The sequence below is a fragment of the Peromyscus eremicus genome, chromosome 11, assembly GCF_949786415.1.
Source record: "Peromyscus eremicus chromosome 11, PerEre_H2_v1, whole genome shotgun sequence".
NCBI classification, from domain to species: Eukaryota; Metazoa; Chordata; class Mammalia; order Rodentia; family Cricetidae; genus Peromyscus; species Peromyscus eremicus.
In genome coordinates this window covers 72,764,371-72,785,190 of record NC_081427.1, presented here as the reverse complement: position 1 = coordinate 72,785,190, position 20,820 = coordinate 72,764,371, and the positions used below count along the sequence as shown (strand labels likewise).

At 39.8% G+C, this 20,820-nt stretch overlaps 1 protein-coding gene across 7 annotated transcripts in view; it reads left to right on the top strand.

Annotated features, from left to right (window-relative positions):
- Positions 1-20,820, top strand: part of Arb2a (ARB2 cotranscriptional regulator A) — a 464,203-nt gene that overhangs the window by 260,584 nt on the left and 182,799 nt on the right. For all 7 annotated transcript variants that reach the window (XM_059276570.1, XM_059276574.1, XM_059276573.1 and 4 more), the window contains one exon: positions 17,357-17,476. In XM_059276570.1, coding sequence (XP_059132553.1) covers positions 17,357-17,476 — 120 coding nt within the window. The remainder of the gene's footprint in view (positions 1-17,356; positions 17,477-20,820) is intronic.

Below are 20,820 nucleotides of genomic sequence, written 5' to 3'. Positions count from 1 at the left end.
AACAAAAAAAGAGGTTTCTGGACTACATGCTGCTTGGATAAAAGCATAGACCCACGATAGCTCCCAGAGCTGGCGGTAAACGTAGCCATGTTGGGAAGCTGAGGTGGGCAGAGCCAGCAGCCACAGCTGCTGCAGTTTAAAGCAATAGATTCACAATAAGACAGATTCAGGTGTAATAGTTTACAATGTGTGTAAAAATGTACATAGGCTTGAAAGAGAAAGAAAAAGGAATATATACAGTTATATAAAGAAATAAATAGTTTTTAAAAATAAAGTCTTTAAAGAGACAGTAAAGGTAGTATAAAAAATAAGCCATGTAAAAATGGATATTACACAGAGAATCTGGATTGTGTTGTCTTTGGGATTTTTAACTGCAGAAAAACATTTGATTGTAAAAGCTGTTGAGTTATGCCAAAATGTATATTTTAAAGATACCTTGACTTCAAAATTTGGATATAAGGATATGTTGCTTTGGAAAGGAGTCTCTGCTTTTGTTCCCACAGAAAGCCAAAGGCTATGGAATTGTTCCAGATTAAGATACATCAGGTTTGACCAGCCAAGACCCCCTGAAGGTCTCCAATGACACCATGGCCCAGATGATCCAACATCCAGAATGGTTTGAAGGCATCTGGCTCAGACGATACAGCCTCATGGACTATTCCATAATTCTAAAATTTTCTTTGTTTCCCCATAAGATACAGCGCCCCCTTCCAGCAGGAAGTAGTAAGAGAAGCTACGCCCAAATTCCCAAATTATATGTAATTTTACTTTGTTAAGGTTAAAACCTACCTTTTTGAAAAAAAAAAAAGGGGGGGAAGTGCTGTGGGATGTATGGCAAATGTGTTGCTAATTAATCAATAAAACACTGATTGGCCGTTGGCTAGGCAGGAAGTATAGGTGGGGCAAGGAGGAGAATAAAGCTGGGAAGTGGAAGGCTGAGTCAGAGAGACACTGCCAGCCGCCACCATGACAAGCTGCATGTGAAGATCCTGGTAAGCCACGAGCCATGTGGCAAGGGATAGATTTATGGAAATGAATTAATTTAAACTGTAAGAACAGTTAGCAAGAAGCCTGCCACGGCCATACAGTTTGTAAGCAATATAAGTCTCTGTGTTTACTTGGTCGGGTCTGAGTGGCTGTGGGACTGGCAGGTGAGAAGAGATTTGCCCTGACTGTGGGCCAGTCAGGAAAACTCTAGCTACAAGACTCCCTTAGAGAAAACTAATTATTACTTTGCAAGTGGTTATCAATTGGAGATAGCTTCTGGCTTAGAGATGGGGGCATGTGTCTACTTCTCCTCTTGATGTTGAGACCACATCTCACCAAGACCCATGCAGGCCCTGAGTGTGCTGTCACAGACTCTGTGAGTTCATATGTAAGTCATTACTATTGTATCTGGAAGGCCTTGGTTCCTTGGTTTCCTCCATTTGCTCTGCCTCTTACAATTTTTTGCCTCTTGCTTAGCAAAGTTCCCTGAGGCCAGAAGGGAGAAATTTGATGAAAACATTCCATTTAGGACTATGTGTTCCGAGGTCTCTCACGCTCTACATAATGTCTAGCTGTGGACTCTGTATTTATTCCCTTGTGCTGTAGGAGGCAGCTTCTCTGATGAGGGCTGAGCAAGACACTGAGCTACAAGTACAGCAGAATGTCATTAGGAGTCATTTCTGTGTTCCTTAACAGAACAGTAGTATTTGGTTTTTCCCTAGATTGCTGTGCTTTCTAGTCTCAGGCCACCCAAATAGTGATGGGAATGGAGATACATTTCATCTCATGGAGTGGGCCTTAAGTCCCATCAGACATTGGTTGGTTGCTCCCACAAGCTTTCTGCCTCTATTGCATTAGCTCATCTTGCAGGCAGGCCATCATTATAGATCTAAGGATTTGTAACTGGGTTGGAGTTTACCCATCTCCTTTGAGAGTGCAGAATGCTTTCTAGTATGATGAACACTAGTCTGTTGAGGTGAAGTCTGAAAAGTGGGCACCAACTTGTTTTCTCCATGTTCAATGGTTTGTCTAGATGTTGCCTTCAGCAACTGAGTTTTGCTGTCAGTTTGGGGAGAGCAACCAATAGGCTCGGCAACTTGTAGGTTGTTTGGTAAATTCAGTGGGGCCCCCTTGTCAATAACTAGATTACATGTAAGTCATTCTAGGCACTGGAAGCTTCATTTGGTGATTGGGGATGTCCAGTTGGGGTTCCATCTCCCCTATTTGCCGATGACCATGTCAAAGGAGTAGCAGGTGGCAACAGGAGATTGGCCAACCATAGTGCAAGGCACTCATAGGTGAATCTCAGCTAAGCAAGGCCCGGAGGGCTTTGGCTCCAGAGTGTCTCTTGCTACTGTTTTGCCTTTACAAGTTTGCTGCTGCCATTTTTCTCTGGTATCTGGCATGGTGTGAATGGTTGTGGGGAGATTATCTTTAATTTTGTATGATTATCTCATGGAAATATCCTGTTCCACTGGGTGTTTGTAACCTGTGGATTATTATTATTTCCTCTCAAGTTGTACTATTTAATTGAAGCAATTATTTTATAAAATAGTATTTTTAATTTAAATAGAATTTTGAAGCTTAAGGGTTTTTGACAAATATAGTAAGGTGTTATGATAGAAGTTAGTTTAGTGGGGAAATTAATATAGGTAAAGGCAAGATATGGTGTTGCCCCCACCCCTGATAAAGCAGGGGATAAAAAGGATGAAAAAAAATAGGACCAAGGAAGTGTCACACAGCTAGGACTTCTGAGTTCTCTTGAACCATATAGACTGTGGCTTAGGTTAATGATTAAGAAAAACAATTGAGTCGAAGAAGCTAAAGTTGTTTTAATCTTAGTGTGGGAGCTGTGTTCAGGGGTTTCAGTGTGCATCATAGCTAAAACAAAGCTTTAAATAATGACTTAAGGTTAGGTTAAGATGTTTTTGTTAATGACTTTGAGATAGAAAATCTTGGGGAACAATTTAAAGTTTATAAAGACACACTTTTAATAGTTGAGTGAGGGACTTGTAGAGATTAGGGAACAGGAATAATGGTAGCCTGGCTATAGCTGGCTGATGTGCCTTTCTTGCTAGGATGGGTTAGTGATCAAGGGTGATGATAGTTCCTTGTACCCATTTCTGCCCTCAGCTTCCTGATATAAAAAACTGTTGATGAATGGGTATGTACCCTCAGGATTTAAAGTAGAGCTGACTGATTGTTTTTCATATATAAAAGTTTAGATTTGTGATTCTTTTAAGATTTCTTATAAGATTACCTTTTGAGATAAATAATAAAGTGATTGATCTTTTCTTTGTAACTGCAAAATGCAGCCTGCCAGCAAAAGAACTGACTGAGAAATACACCTTGCTTGCTTACACACTGTTAATCTATAACAAATTGCTTGGGTATGAATGGGTACCCAATGGGTATGTGGGTTCTTAGGACAACTTGGTTTTTTTCACCTGTAATATGTAAAATGTTTAATCATATAAGGGATATGAAAAACATGCTGTTTTTTACTTGTATTCATTGTAGTCATGCACTTAAAAAATAGAATGTAACCACATTGTAATTTTTATATTGCTTGAGAGATTTTGCTGGGATATATAAGCTGTAAGGGAAAAAATAAGAATAGACAGAAGGGAAACATCAGTGCAGAAGAACAGCACAGAGAAAGAATGGAGTAGAACAAGCAAGAAGAAAGAAGAATAAAATGAAGAACTAAGCTTTGGCCCTCAGAAAAGTCCTTGTGTCTGTTTGTCTGTCCAGTAGTTTGCTGGCTCTGCATCTCCTCTTCAGTTTCTCTGGCCTGCTGAAGGCTTGCCATTCATCAGCACCCTAGGTGAGACCCTGACTTCTTGGAGGTGTGTGTGTGTGTGTGTGTGTGTGTGTGTGTGTGTGTGTGGTGTGTGCATGTGTGTGTGTGTATGTGTGTGTGTGTGTGTGTGTTTGTATGTGTGTGTGTGTTTGTATGTGTGTGTGTGTGTGTGTGTTTGTATGTGTGTGTGTGTGTGTGTGTGTGTGTGTCCCTTTTTCATCAGCCCCAGAGAATTAAATTTTACTCCCTTAGATAGAAAAGTCAATTGAGTAGTTCACTGACTCAGTGGAAGTGGATCCCCCTCCATCCCTGAGCTGCTGAAGGCTGGTCCTCACAACAATACCTGTTATTAGGTGATTTCCTTTAGATTGCCTTCATGTATTTTAGGATGCTTCTACTGTGTTTAGTTTCCATAGGATCCCTAACATGGCCATTAGTTTTAGCTGTCCCTCCTCATATTCCTTCCCTTGCCCCACTCTTCTCTTCTTCCTGTTTGGTCCTCCCATTCCTGTCCTCCAGCCCCCTCATTCATCCACAACTATCTGTTCTATTCCCCTTCCTAGGGAGATCCATTCTCCCCCTAGTCCCTTACTCTGTACCTAACCTCTGTGTTTCTATGGACCGTAGCATATCGAGGACTTAACAGCTGACATCCACATACAAATGAATGTGTACCATATTTGTCTTTTGGGGTCTGTGCTGCCTCTTTTAGGATGATTCTTTTTTTCTAGCTCTCTCCATTTGCATGCAAATGATTTAAGTTTAATGGTTTCTTTCCCCTCTCTCTCTCTCTCTCTCTCTCTCTCTCTCTCTCTCTCTCTCTCTCTCTCTCTCTTTCTCTCTCTCTCATGCTTAAGTATAATATTCCATTGTGTAAATGGTACCACATTCTGTTTAATCATTAATCCATTGACAAGCATCTCAGCTCTTTCCAATCTCTGGCTATTATGAACTGAGCAGCATGAGTTCAGTAAATGTCTCTGTAGTAGGATGTAGAGTCCTTTGGGTATGTGCCCAAGAGTGGTATAGCTGGATCTTGAGGTAGATCTATTCCATTTCCTTTGGAATTACCACACTGATTTTTTATAGTGACTGTACAAATTTGCACACCCACCAGCAATAGATGAGTGTTCCCTTTACTCCACATCCTGGCCAGCAGGAGCTGTCATTTGTTCTATTCATCTTCACCATTTTGATTGTGCTAAGATAGAATATCAAAAGTAGTTTTGATTTGCATTTCCCTGGTGACTAAGGATTATAAAATTTCTCTAAGTGCTTCTGAGCCATTTGACTTTCCTCTATTGAGAATTTTCTCTTTAGATATGTTCCCCGTTTTTAATTAGGTTATTTGTTTTCTTAATACCCAGTTTTTTTTTAGTTCTTTATATATTTTCATTCTTAGCCCTCTATCAGATATGTAGTTGGTAAAAATCTTTTTCCATTCTGTAGCCTGACACTTTGTCTAATTGTTGGTGTTCTTTGCCGTACAGAAGCTTTCATGAGGTCCCATTCATTTGTTGTTGTTCTTAGTTCCTGTGTTATCCGTGTTATGTTCAGAAAGTCTTTTCCTGTGCTAATGGTGTCAAGAATATTCCTGTCTCTTCTTAGAGATTCAGTGTATCTGCCTTACGTTGATGTCTTGATCCACTTAGAGTTGGGTTTTGTGCAGGATGATAAGTGTAGATGCATTTGCATTCTTCTACATTTTTGAGGACTCTTAAACAGAGTTGGTTCCACTTTTTCAGTGGCAACTGTAACATTAGACTTTGTCAGATCCAGTAAATTATCACTTATCTATCTGATGTATCTCTTCTAAACTGACATTTTTTTCCTGCCTTGTTCTGCTAGGCATTGTGAATTTGTCTTTGTTTAAAGACATCTTTTACTGTAGTCTTCTTGGGACTTAGGGGTAATCTAATCAGACTTGGATGTTTAAGGTGACATTCAAAGCTGAGACTATAAATATTGAAAGCAGGATTTGACAAATGTTTTCTTTCATAAGAAAAAGATAATTAATAATTGCAGAATATACTGTCTCAACTACGCAGCTCCACTGCTGTATAGCAAGAGCAACCATAGATAATACATAATCAAGAATGTGTGACTATGTTTTAACAAAACTTAAAAAAAAATACGACCAGTTATCAGTATCAAACCATGGGTTTTATATTGCTGAGTGGCTTGGTAAATATATGCCATTGTTGTAAACATCACTGCAGTCATGACAACAAAGGACAAACATTTCCATTACCCAAAATGTTTTCTCTTATGACTCCTTACAACCACTTCTTTCTCTCATGTTCTGACTCCTTTGGACACCAACTCTCATTCTAATGCTATGGTTTCAGTTTTACTAGTTTTTCCAGTCAATGTATTGAATCTTTTGTTCCAGTTTCTTTCATTTAGCCTTGTGCATTACCATAGATAAATACACAGCAGAAAATAGTATGTTTTAAGTTAACCTCGGTTTCTCTCTAAGGTTGCAAAGTTATTTAAAGAAGAGCAGATACAGCCGGGCGGTGGTGGCGCACGCCTTTAATCCCAGCACTCGGGAGGCAGAGCCAGGCGAATCTCTGTGAGTTCGAGGCCAGCCTGGGCTACCAAGTGAGTTCCAGGAAAGGCGCAAAGCTACACAAAGAAACCCTGTCTCGAAAAAACCAAAAAAAATAAAAATAAAAATAAAAAATAAAAAATAAAAATAAAGAAGAGCAGATACATTGAATTTTCAGAAAATAAATCTTTTTTCTTTTTCCAAGGTAGTTTTTGAAGTGAACCTGACCCATAAAATATAGTATATGCCTAAATCAAGTTCTTGTGCCTTTGTGTTTGAGACCCTTCACTCTTTGGGTTATTGTTATGCAGTGTGTCATAACCCTAACTCTTAGGGTTGCTAATATTTATATTGTGAGTCATGCCTGACATGTTATATACTATAGAAAGAAGTACTTTCTCCAAATGTTATTATGCTTGCATTGCAGGCTATACTAAGGGGAGTGTCTACATTTTATTAAAATGAGTGGACTCATCTGTAACATGAATCTTAATAGTTCTTATTAATAAAATCAAACCTGAGGCAGGTATTGGGGTGAAATACTGGAAGATCAGAGAGACAGAACAAGCCACATCTATCTCACCTTGTCAGATCCTCAGCTGGTCTTGTTTCCTCAGACTGGAAGCCTCTGAGTCCTCATCCAGAATGGTTCTCAGTTGAATTGTGTTGCTAGAAGCCTGAATGCTTAGCCATGCCAAATGCTTAACCAGCCAAAATGCCTCTAGTTCCTGGTCTTCACGCCTTATATATCTTTCTGCTTTCTACCATCACTCCCTGGGATTAAAGACTCACTCCCTGGGATTAAAGGCGTGTGTCACCATGCCTGGCTGTATTCTTGAACACATGGATTTCTGCCTCTGGAATGCTAGGATTAAAGGCGTGTGCTACCACTGCCTATCCTCATGTTTAATATTGTGGCTGCTCTGTCTCTGACCCCAGATAAGTTTATTAGCATGCACAATATTTGGGGGAATACAATACCACATTTCCTCTCTTTTTGTCTAAAATTTAAAAAAACTTATAACTAATACAAGAAAAATTATATCCAGTAAGTATACACAATATACACAGTCAAGATTACATTAACGATGTCTAGTCCATTAACATTTGACAAATTCAGGCAAAAAACTCCATTATATATATTAACAATGTCCAGTCCAGTAACATCTGATAAACTCAGACCAAAAAATTTTTATTACTTATGTTATTTAAAAGAAGTAGTTCCTTTTTAAAAGTAGATTCCATAATCTCCCTTTTTATCTTATCATATCCATATTCGCTCTTTTTTCTTTTCATAATACATTCAGTAGTCTACCTTTTGTCATTTTTATATCTTCCCTTTTTTCTTCAGTGTAGATTCAGTGATCTACATATTTATCCTATTATTTCTTTATCTTTTTTCTCAGAGTAGATTCAATGATCTATCTCATATCTTATTCTCTTTTTCTTTTTGCTTTCTAGGGGTGAAGATATCTTTAGGGAATCTTGAAAAGAAAATTTTTGGGTTAATTGTCAAGTCCTGTATCATTTGTCCAGTCTCTGCATAAAAAGAAAGTTCAGGGCTTGTCATAAGTCCTTGCTTGAGTAGTCTGCCAGGCTGGATCATCTCAGCTAGTCATCTCGAAATTGTCCTGACCAGTTTGTAGTCCAAAGTCGATTTTTCCATGATGTTAATCGGCTTAATGGCTTTATCATAGTCCATGTGGAATCATCTTTGTGGGGTCCCGTCATCCTTTTGAAGATTTCAAAGTTGCTGTGATCATGGTTCCCTGCAGACTTTTTGTTTGTTTGTTTGTTTGTTTGTTTTTGTGCCTCCTCTGTGGTTTGGAGCAATCACAGTCTGATAAATGTCTGTCTCTTGGAACCATGAATGATCTTTCCTAGAAGAGAAAATCTTCACAGCAGTTTTTCCCCACCATTTGTCTTGCCAAACTTTTCCAAACTGACCTTTGCCAATGCTTTCTTGTAACACGATGGTCCTGGCAATTCTTCTCTGAACAAGCAGTAGTAAACCCTTTGTCCCAGCATCACCGCAGTCACCAACACGATGAGAAGAAGCCAGCAACTCAGAGTAGCAGCCACTGCCTCCATGGTCCCACCACTGTTTGTGGTTTGGTCCTGGCCAAAGCTTCTCCCAAGCCTCCTAGGCTGGCATCAAACTCAGGATCCTCCTTCTCTGCCTTCTTCAGCAACTCCTACTGGTGTGCGCCACCACAACCGGCCAAGTGTAGCTTGGGTCTTTTCAAGAATTGGTACCACTAACGTTGGGCGCCAGATGTAACATGAATCTTAAAGAGTCTTATTAATAAAATCAAACCCGAGGCCAGTTATTGGGGTGAATGCTGGTAGATCAGAGAGACAGAACAAGCCACAGCTACCTCACCTCGCTGGATCCTCAGCTGGTCTTGTTTCCTCAGACTGGAGTCCTACGTGGAGTGGCCTTAATAATTTCACCAGTACTCATCAGGTGCACAGATTTTGAATTAAGAATCTGCTAGCTTTTTCTGCTTCCCATTCCAGAGCACAGCCTGTTTTATGCTCTAGTGTCCGATCACCTAGCATTCACAGCACATCTGTAAAGTGTTGAGTCATATTTATTTATTCTTTTCTGTTCTTTTACAACTGACTTGGTAATTTTGGTTCAGATTTTATATTTAGATGGTTAAAAAAACAAGTTTGTGTCAGCTTGAGAATTTTTTTAACTCTTTGCCATGTATGATCTAAAAGGATGGGTATCAGTATTGAAATTCTGACCATGAGGACCAAGAAGATGGATCAGCAGGTGAAGGTGCTTGCTGCACAGCATCAGAACCACGAAGAGTGAGATGCACTTAGCTTCCTGGTGAGGGGTGGGGCTGTGCCTACTTCCCCTTCTGAGTGCTGACCTTTGTCTGGTGGGAACCTGTGCAGGGTTGTGAGTGCTTTCAGCTATAGACACCCCAGGAAACTGAACATCAGTTCTCTCCAGTGGGGTGTCACAGATGGATTAACCACACTCCAGGCAGACCCAGGGCCCAGGAATATTGGCTAACACAAAATGGATCCCATGTTGAGGTTCTCTCTCTCTCTCTCTCTCTCTCTCTCTCTCTCTCTCTCTCTCTCTCTCTCTCTGTATGTATGTATGCATGTATGTATTAGTACACACAAATATACATTTTTGTTTTGTCTTGGTATTTTTTGTATTAATTTTTTAAGTTATTTTTTATTCTTTTGAGAGAGAGAGAAACATGAAGTTGAGTGGATAGAGAGGTGTAGGTGATCTGGAGGAGTTGATAGAGGTAAAAAATATTGTCAAAATGTATTTTTTAAAACAGTAATCCAAATGTGGCACTACACCCTTTAAATCCTAGCTCTTCAAGTGTGTAATGGGCAGCAAAGATAGGAGAACCACTTGAGAGCTCTTGGGCTAGCCTTGGGTACTCTGTAGGAGAAACAAGAGAGATCCTACCTCGACAAGATGGAAGGAGAGAATGGGCTCCTTCAGCTTACCCTCTCATCTTCTCTCTTTTGCCCCCACGATGAGTAAACATTGTTTTATTTGACACTATAACCAAACAGACTAGTTTGCACTTTAGCAAGTTGTGTGAACTTTAGCAAGTTGTCATAAATAGAGTTATCAAAAGTATCTATGTCAGAAATTCATTGTAAATAATGACTAGGAGAAAAACAGGTGACAAAGTCCAGTGGATAGCACTCTAGATAAGGCATGGTGATCCTTGAGCTAGGATACTGAGAGAGGAGACCAAAAGAAGTTTATGGATCTGGAAATATATATTGAGGATAAGTTAACCCAAGTAAATGTGGAAGGTATAGTTAGAGGAGATGTCTTGGTTGACTTCCAGATTTGGATATGAACAAGTGGATAGGTCAAGTTACCACTTGACAAGATGGAAAAAGTGAAGAACAAAGACAGTGAGGAGTTGGAAATCTAATTCAGAATTTATTCTGTGCATGTGAAGTTTGAACTATCTGCTCATTTCTAATGTATTTGATAAAGTTTTGAATACTGAACTTTTGTCAATTATATTTATTACAAATATCTTCTGTGCATAACCAGTTATAATTTATGAAAGCAGTCATGTTGACTGGTAGTATACCCTTAGGGTTAATTACTATTAACAATATCTTGTCATCTAAAAAGTGGAGGAAAAGAGTTTCAAGATATTTTGATTTTATAGGTGTGTTGGCTCGATGTCAACTCTGAGACAACCTTAGGGTCATCTGAGAGGAGAGGCCTCAATTGATCTCAGGCTGTAGCAGGCCTGTAGAACATTTCCTTCGCTGGTGGTTGTTAGGAGAGGGCCCAGCCCATTGTGAGTAGAGTCGTCCCTGGGCTGGTGGTAGCCCTGGGTTCTATAAGCAAACTTAGTAAGCCATGGGGAGCAAGCCAGTAAGAAGCATCTCCCCAAGGACTCCGCCTCCAGGTTCTTGCCCTGTTTGAGTTCCTGTCCTGACTTCCTTCAATGATGAACAGTGATGTGGAAGTATAAGCCAAATAAACCCTTTCCTCCCCAAGCTGCTTTGGTCACGGTGTTTTATCACAGCAGTAGTGAGACCCTAACTAGGATAATAAGTTCTTTTTATTTTTATTCAGCTCAAAATTTAACTTTAGCTGGGCGGTGGTGGCACACGCCTTTAATCCCAGCACTCGGGAGGCAGAGGCAGGTGGATTTTTGTGAGTTCGAGGCCAGCCTGGTCTACAGAGCGAGATCCAGGAAAAGGCGCAAAGCTACACAGAGAAACCCTGTCTCAAAAAACCAAAAAAAAAAAAAAAAAAAAAATTAACTTTATAAAATTTCATTTTAGAACCAAATGTCTAATAATGGTACCCTCATGTGATTCCACTTACTATTTAGAGAAAAAAATGTGGTTTTGATTTTTTAATGTTATCATTATATGCACACTTTACCGGTAATTTTGTGTAATAATATATATGCCTAGTCCTTTAAATTGCTGAGCCAAATTTGTTCAATCTGTAAAAGTTTGCATGTTTAAAATATGGAGAAATGAGTATAAATTTCAATCAAATTTATTTAATGGAATAAGTAAAATAAAATAATAGCCTATGCAGTTTATAAAATATATTTTATATTCAGATATTTTCATTAAATGTTTTCATGAGTATAAAATTTTTAATTTTTTATAAATATTCTTATTTTATAATTAATTTAATTTTACATATCAGCCACGGATTCCCCTGTCCTCCCTCCTCCCACCCTCCACCCTTCCCCCCAATGCACCCCCATTCCCACCTCCTCCAAGGCAAGAAGATCTCCCCTGGGGAGTCAGCTCAGCCTGGTAGATTCAGTTGAGGCAGGTCCAGTCCTCTCCTCCCTGCACCAAGGCTGAGCAAAGTATCTCAGCATAGGTGCTAGGTTCCAAAAAGCCAGCTCATGCACCAAGGACAGGTTCTGGTCCCACTGCTGGGGGCCTCCCAAACAGTTCAAGTTCATCAACTGTCTCACTTATCCAGAGGGCCTGGTCCAGTTCCATGGGGGCTCCTCAGCTATTGGTTCACAGTTCATGTGTTTCTGCTAGTTTAGCTATTTGTCCCTGTGCTTTTACCAATCATGGCCTCGATACCTCTTTCTCATACAATCCCTCCTCTCTCTTGCTGATTGGACTCCTGGAACTCCACCTGGGGTTTGGCCTTAGATCTCTGCAGGAGAGGTCCCCAGAAATCCCCAAAGACCTCCACTATAGACTAGTGGCAATGGTTGAGAGAGTGCCTAAGCTGACCTACTCTGGTGATCGGATGGCCAAACACCCTAACTGTCATGATAGAACTCTCATCCAGTGACTGCTGGTAAAATTTCTAATTTATGTGTATTAAACAACAGAATAATATTTAAGAATAAAATATGTTTAAATTTCACTTCTCCTAGAGATATATTCTATGGAGTTGGGAATTTTCTTCCATTGTGTAACTGTGGCTTTGCTAGATACAAAATGATGATTACATTTTGCATCATAATCCATCTGATTTATTATTGGCTTCCTTTCGGGTTTTATTGGTACATACTTTCCTAATAGAACATCTTAGTTTTTTAGGAGAAACTTCAACTTTAAATAAATTTGGTCTACAAACATGTATATTTCATACAGTGTTCATTCTCCAGTTGGACCTCCAGTATAGAAAGAAATAAAGGCTGGTCCTAAGGGCAGCTGGCAGGGGATGTAGTGGATGCACATTAATGTTCATCTATGGATGCCATCTATGGGTGACATAGCTGAATTAGTGACATTGGCATGTGCTAATTTAAAGTTATAAATTTTTATATTAGATTGTTGTCATGGAAATGTTAATACTCTTCCAGTGTGTAATGCCTTTATGTTTTGACTTTTAAAATGGGAATTTTAAGAAATCTTTCTATTTATTACATTTTTATCTTGATTTTTAAATGAATTATAAATATAAAGTATATATTATAGGGTCACTCATTTTATAACTTTCTGGCAACAGGTTAGCTGAAGAAAAAGCTGTCAGATTTGGCAGTGGTTCAGAAAATATGTGAACCTGTCACTGTAAGCAGTCTCAAAGGGCAAAAGGCATTACAGGAGCTAATTAACCTTAGAAAATAATTACACAAATATGCAAATGTTGTTTGGATAGTTCTATGTGTTATCAGCTCAGGTATTCCATCACAAATGCAGACCTCACAGTGCTCAGGTGGGGTAGAATCTGGCCTGGTTGATAAGGCTTTGGTTATTGCAGCACGTCTTTTTGGCATTTAGCAGTTGATGGCCAGAGTACAGCAGGGAAGTCAGCCTGCGTTCTAGGTACTGCGCATATCCCACTCCATGTAACCCGTGCTTTCTGCTACCTGCAAACCCCAGCTGATGGACTTACCGCTTTTCACGCCTTCAATTCACTTACATATTCTGACCACCATCTTCCACACTGTCTCCTGCCTACAAATTACTCAGTACAAAATGTAACTTCATAGAGAAACCTATGGAATACATTCTGTTTGTTTGTATTTCTGTATTATGAAGTTTTTCCTCATTGAAATCTGTTTTGTTTCAAAATGTACTTGTCAGTGACATACTCTCTAAATTATAGTTTATAAACTTAAAATGATTATTGGCACAATAGGGCTATAGGTTAGAGTAATGCTATTTTGCCTGGATGCAGCATCATCTCATTGACAAAAGTGAAGTTTTAGTTTATCATGTCAGTAATGTAATATTTCAGAAGTATATATTTAGAACTATAGTCTTTGTATTAATTTCCATACATAGCAGTTGTAGACACCTACAACGATTTCACAGAATTTTGTAAATGCTCCAATGATGGTGGTATAAATAAGTAAACAAATGAAAGCCTGAGCTTCTGAAAACTTTCTGAGATAGTTGTATAAAGAAGTCAAGACTTTTAGGGCAAAGGTTTATCTCCTTTCTTGCCTTTTAAAAAATTAGTTCTTTGAATATTAAATAAAAGTCTGTTAATTGCTCAAGATTCTTAGAATAAATGATGTTTAAAGTTCTCCAAGGCTTGGGGACATTGTAGAAAGAGTGTCTAAAGAATAGAAGAGCCAGAGGTGGGAAATGGTGCTCCCTTCAGTCCAGGACATCTTCCCTGCAGGGCGTCATCTTCCCTGCAGGACATAGCGTTGAAACTGGATCTCACACTAGCTGCAGCTGAGGGCACTAGGCCTACATTAAACTGGGTGTGTCAACAGGCCTAAGTGGATTAGGTTGAGGCTCATGGGACCCCATCCCTCCCTGCTGAATTGTTAGCTGCTGTTGGATACTGAGGGAGAGACAATTATTATCTTCACTTGTGTACTAAAAGTGAGCCCCTCGGTTCCAGTGGATACTTCCATTCATGGCCTATGGTCCTACTTAAAATCAATGGATCACAAAATAAAACAAAGACATGAACATGGGAAAGAAACCTGTAGAAAATGGATGGTGCCAGGGGTGAGAGGGAGGTAAGAAGAGGTGAGAGTGGACAGAATGCAGTGTGTATGAGTGTGTGTGTGTGTGTGTGTGTGTGTGTGTGTGTGTGTGCACGTGCACGTGTACTTGCAGCATGTATGTGCGTCCCTATGTGTGTGAGCATATATGTGCTCGTATGTGTGTGAGAAACTGCCAAAAAATTCAACAAGACAAAAGTAATGCTTTGATTATTAAAGCTATTTAATTATATACTACTAGTACTTCAAAAGGGAATTCATGTATCACTTTGAACAATCTTTCTCTATTTAAGGTCACCTCTTCTGTCAGTTATCTCTGTCCCGGGTGCCACTTCTCCCTTGCTGAGTAACATAGGAATAGTCACACTGCTCCATTCCTGCAGCTCTCCTCATGTCCTTTTCTTGGATTCCTCTCACTGATCTTCTGTCACTCCTTCCTCCACAGCCGGTGTGAAGCAGTCCTTCTCATTGCTGCTTATAAACATCTAGTGAGCTCAGTCTAGGTACTGCTAGGATGCTCTCATCCACCTGCTAAGGACCAATAGCCAGAGTGGTATCTCCGACTTTGCTGCTTTGTTTGTAGCCACTTGAAGAAATGAAGCTAAGGAGGGGTAGGTTGGTTCTGACAGGACGAAGGCAGGATCGGCAGGATTGAAGTGACTGGTTCCGTGAGGAATTTAAGGGAAGGAGATGTAAAAGAGGATGTTCAGGTATCAACTGAATGTGGGGCACACAAACAGATTTAGGCAGGAAGTTTCTGGAAGGTTTGGATTAGTTTAAAAAAAACTTGTAAGGTGGAGCTGTGCCTGTTCAGCCATGTCTTGGATCCGAGCACTGGGAGATGGAGGGAAGCAGACAGCCCTAAGTGTGAGAGCAGTGCAGGCCGGAGTGAGTTCCAGGCCAGTCAGAGCTACGGTGGAGACCCTGTTTGATAAAACCAAACAGCCATGTTTTTAAAAGTTATGTCTTTTAATTTTTTGAGATTATAATATAATTACATCATATTCTTCCTTCTATTTCCTCCACCTAAACCCTCCCATATACCCCTCTTTGCTCTCTTTCAAATTCATGACCTCTTCTTTCACTAATTGTTGTTATATACATAAATTGTGTGTGTGTGTATATATATATATATAAATTTTATATATGTATATAAAATTTCTGAATACAACTTGCTTAGTGTCTATGATGTTACTTGTATGTATGTTTACATGACTGACATTTGCTGTTGTAACCAACTGGTGAGTGTTTTTGTTTTTGCTCTTTTGGGGGGCCCCACCACCCAGCTCCCAAATAATTCACACACAGAGGCTTATTCTTACTTATGAATGCCCGTCCTTAGCTTGGATTAGTTTTTTTGCCAGCTTTTCTTAACTATAAATTATGCTGTCTATCTTTGGCCTCTGGGCTTTTCCCATTCTCTTACTTCTGTAAATCTTATTCTTACTCCATGGCTTGTTGTGTAGCTGGTTGACTGGCCCTTCGGTCCTCCTCCTTCTTTGGCTGCTAGGTCCTAGATCCTGTTTTCTTTTTCTATATATCCTCTCTGCCTGCAAGCCTGGCCTATCTTTTCTCCAGCCTTCCTGTTGGCCATTCAGCTCTTTATTAGACCATCAGGTATTTTAGACAGGCACAGTAACACAGCTTCACGGAGTTAAACAAATGCAACATAAACAAAAGTAACACACCTCAAAATAATATTCTACTACATTTTCCCTCTGGGCTTTTCCCATTCTCTTACTTCTGTAAATCTTACGCTTACTCCATGGCTTGCCGCGTAACTTAGTGGCTGGCTCCTGGTGTCTTCCTCCTTCTCTAGTACTTCCTTCTCCTCTCCCAGATCTCTCCTTCTGTATATTCTCTCTGCCTGCCAGCCCCTCCTGTCCTTTTGCCTGTCTCGCTATTGGCTATTCAGTTCTTTATTAGACCAACAGATGAACTCTTCCCCAGGGAAGGTAATTTCTCCTGCTCTCAGTATTCCTCCATTGCCTGTAGTTCTTTGTGTAGGGTCGAGGCCTTGTGGACTTTCCCCATCTTCAGCTTATTTATTGCTGTTGTCCTTGTTCAGCGCTTGTTGAGGCAGTCACATTGGTGTAATTTTATGGAGACCATTACAGAAAACCACAGCCAATCAAAATTCATAGTTGTGGAGCCCAGTTCCTATACAACTCCCTATAGCTTAGAGGATCACTGTGGGAGAAAAGGCTGAAAGAATATAAGAGCCATTGTGTCTCTAAATATGTACCTTTTTAAAGATGGAAATTGTGAATAAATTCTCTTCATTTGCAATATCCATGATGTTGTTAGGAAATTCGCTTCTAAGAATAGATACACACACACATTTTAATGGTCTGATTGACTCTTAGCAATTTATGATTTGATCAGTATTTTTATATTATCTAGATTTTTTTCTTTAACCAGCCTGCCACAGGCTGGTTAATGCTAATGCAATAAATATAGTAAAATGAAGTTATTATAGAGGTTTTAGAATACGTTTCCCAGGGTTTAAAATCCTAGATTAAAAGCCCCTATATTTATGTGTTTAGATTTCTCTTGATTCTTGAAATAAAATGTGTATAGAACATGCTGTTAGAAAGCATGTATTCCTTTAAATGGCGTCAATAGAATATACCACTTTTTCAGTTTACTATTTAAAATCTCATAAAACAAATAAATAATATATAGATATATAATATAAATACTTTACGATAATATAGAAGAATGTAGCCTAAATATTATAGCATTAAATTATTTTATTAAAACCCACCATAATGCTCTATTATATAATTCTAATATGCTTAAGTAGATCTTAATATCACAGGTATACATGGATTGTTTCCCTTAATATGCACTTATTTTAATAAGTTGTTTATAAAGATTACATTTTCATTTAAGCTTAGCAGTAATCTACTAATAGTTTTAATACTAATCTATTCTCTAATTTAAATATTCAGTAGAGTTCTTTTGTTTTGTTTCTTTGAATGTTCTCTAACCATCTTATTCTTATGGTATGTATGCAAGCATATAATTTAATTTAACTGATTACTGTGATAATCACTAGATACAATATGCAATATATATTTGTTTTCTTTATAGGAAAATGGTTCTCCTGAAGAACATGCAATCTATGTTTGGGATCATTTCATAGCCCAATCTGCTGCTGAGAATGTGTTTTTTGTTGCTCACAGCTATGGAGGACTTGCTTTTGTTGAACTGGTAAGTGAACATTTAACTTTTTTTTAATGATTTAGTTTTCTTAATGTATGTGTGTAAGTCCCTGTATATATGTATACTGTATGCATACCAGTGCCTACGTGTCCAGAAAAGGGCAAAGGATTCCCCTGGAACTGGAGTTACTGGCATTTGTGAGCTATCGGATGTGGGTGTTCTCTGCAATGACAGGGGAACTGACAAGGGTCCTTTGTAGAAGCAGGAAATGCTCTTAACAGCTGAACCATCCTCACTCCTTAACTCTAATTCTGCTCTCAGCCTTCTTATAGGTTTGGTTTAGTTTGGTTTGGTTTGAGACAGGATTTCACTATGCAGCCCTGGATGGTCTGGAACTTGCTATGCAGACCAGGCTGGCCTAGAACTTGCATAGATGCCTGCCTCTGCCTTTCAAATGCTAGGATTAAAGGCATGAGCCACTGCACCCAGCATGCTCTCTATTTTTTTTTAATATTATTACCTCAAGTTATTTAAAAAGTTATAAGAGCCAGAGGTGATGGATAGGTGTATGACTCCAAGGAAGCAGCATCTTCCAAACATAACAGGACAGATGAGCATGTGAGCACAAGAGACTGTGGCAGCATGCACACACACACACACTGGCAGCATGCACACACACAGACTGTGGCAGCATGCACACACATAGACAGTGACAGCATGCACACACACACACACACACACAGACTGTGGCAGCATGCACACACACAGACTGTGGCAGCATGCACACACGCAGACAGTGGCAGCATGCACACACACACACAGACTGTGGCAGCATGCACACACGCAGACTGTTTCAGCATGCATACATGCAGACAGTGGTTGCATGCACAGGATCTGCACAGGTTCAAACCAGACGAAATTCCAACACTGAAAAACGGAGGTAGACACAAAATCCCACCCTTAACCAAGAATCTATTTGCAACTGATTACTGCTGGGAAAGGGAAAAATTAGCTTTCTCCAATAGAGTAACACTGGGTATATCAACCACTCCAGGGCAGGCCTCATGACCAGTAGCAGTTAGACAACACAAAGTGGACTCTGTGTGTGTGTGTGTGTGTGTGTGTGTGTGTGTGTGTGTGTGTGTGTGTATGTATGTTTAAGGACTTCTCTCATTCTGTTTTGGTATTTTACATCTTGATGGGTTTTTTGGGGGGGGTTAATTATTAAATTTTTAAAATTTATTTTACATACCAACCACAGTTTCCCCTCCCTCCTCTCTTTCTATTCCCTCCTCCCTACTCCCATCCACTCCTCAGAAAGGGTAAGACCTCCCATGGGAATCAACAAAGCATGGCATTGCAAGTTGAGGCAGGACTAAACTTCTTCCCCCTGCATCAAGAGTGAGCGAGGCTTCCCACCATAGAGAATTGGTTCCAAAAAGTCAGCTCATGTGCCAGGGACAGATCTTGGTTGCACTGCTATGAGCCCTACAAACAGACCAAGCTACACAAGTGTCACATACATGCCAGGGGCCTAGGTCAGTCCCATGCAGACTCCCTGCTGTAAGTCTAGAGTCCTTGAGCTCCCCTGAGCTCAGGTTGTCTGTCTCTGTGGGTTTCGCCTTCATGATCTTGTCTCCCCTTGTTTATAAAATCCCTCCTCCCTCTCTTCAGCTGGACTCCTGGAGGTCGGGCCAAAGGCACAGAAAATATATTCAACAAAATCATAGATTTTCTTTTTTGTTTTTGTTTTATTTTTATTTTTGAGAGAGAAAAAGACATGAAGTTGGATGTATAGGAATGTGGGCAGAATCTGGGAAGGGTTACAGTGGTGAAAGACTGTGATCAATAGATAGATAGATAGATAGATAGATAGATAGATAGATAGGTAGATAGATCGATCTGGGAAGGGTTACAGTGGTGAAAGACTGTGAGATATATATATATATATATATATATATATATATATATATATATATATATATGTGTGTGTGTGTGTGTGTGTGTGTGTGTGTGTGTGTGTGTGTGTAGGCTGATCTCCTAAATATATAAACAACTCAAGAAACTAGACATCAAAACACCAAACAATCCAATTTAAAAATGGGCTGCAGAGCTAAACAAAGAATTCTCAACAGAAGAATCTCAAATGGCTGGAAGACATTTAAGGAATTGCTCAACATTCTTAGTCATCAGGGAAATGCAAATCAAAATGACACTGACTTACCATCTTACACCTGTCAGAATGGCTAAGATCAAAAACACTGATGACAGCTTATACTGGAGAAGATGTGGAGCAAGGGGAACACTCCTCCACTGCTGGTGGTAGTGCAAACTTTTACAGCTACTCTGGAAATCAGTATGGCAGTTTCTTAGAAAACTGGGCATCAATCTACCTCAAGACCCAATGATATCACTCTTGGGCATATACCCAAGGAATGCTCAATCATACCACAAGGACACATGCTCAACTATATTCATAGCAGCATTATTCGTAATAACCAGAATGTGGAAATAACCTAGTTGCCCCTCAACTGAAAAATGGATAAAGAAAATGTGGTACATATACACAATGGAATACTACTCAGCAGAGAAAAACAATGACATAATGAAATTTGCAGACAAATGGATGGAACCAGAAAATACCATTCTGAGTGAGGTAACCCAGACTCAGAAGGACAAACATGGTATGTACTCACTCATAAGTGGATATTAGATGTAAAGCAAAGGATAACCAGACTACAACCCACAGCTCCAGGGAAGCTAGCTAACAAGGACGACCCTAAGAATGACACATGGATTGCCCTTTGAAGGGGAAATAGATGAAATCTCCTGAGTAAACTTGGGGCAAGGGGGAGCAATAGAGGGTAGGGGATGGGGGATGAGAACATAAGGGAATGGGATGGTCGGTCGAGCTGCAACAGGAATGGAGTGGGAGAGTAATGAGAGAGATACCATGATAGAGGGAGACATCATGGGGACAGGGAGAAACCTGGTACTAGGGAAGTTCCCATGAATCCACAGGGATGATCCCAGCTTAGACTACTACCAATAGTGGAGAGGGTGCCTATCCCAGTAATAAAACTGGTAAATACCTTGTCATCATAGAGCCTTCGTCCAGCACTGGTGCAAGCAGAGTCAGAGATTCACAGCCAAGCACCAGGCCAAGGTCCAGGAGTTCAGTCAAAGAGAGAGAAAAGGGATTCTGTGAGCTAGGAGCATCAAGGTCATGATGGGGAAACCTACAGAGACAACCAAACCAAGCTAGTGGAAACTCATGAACTTTAGACCAGCAGCTGTAGAGCCTGCATGGACTAGACCAAGCCCTCTGCATAAGCAAGACAGTTGTATAGCTTGGTCCATTTAAGGGGCCCCTGGTAGTGGGATCAGGATCT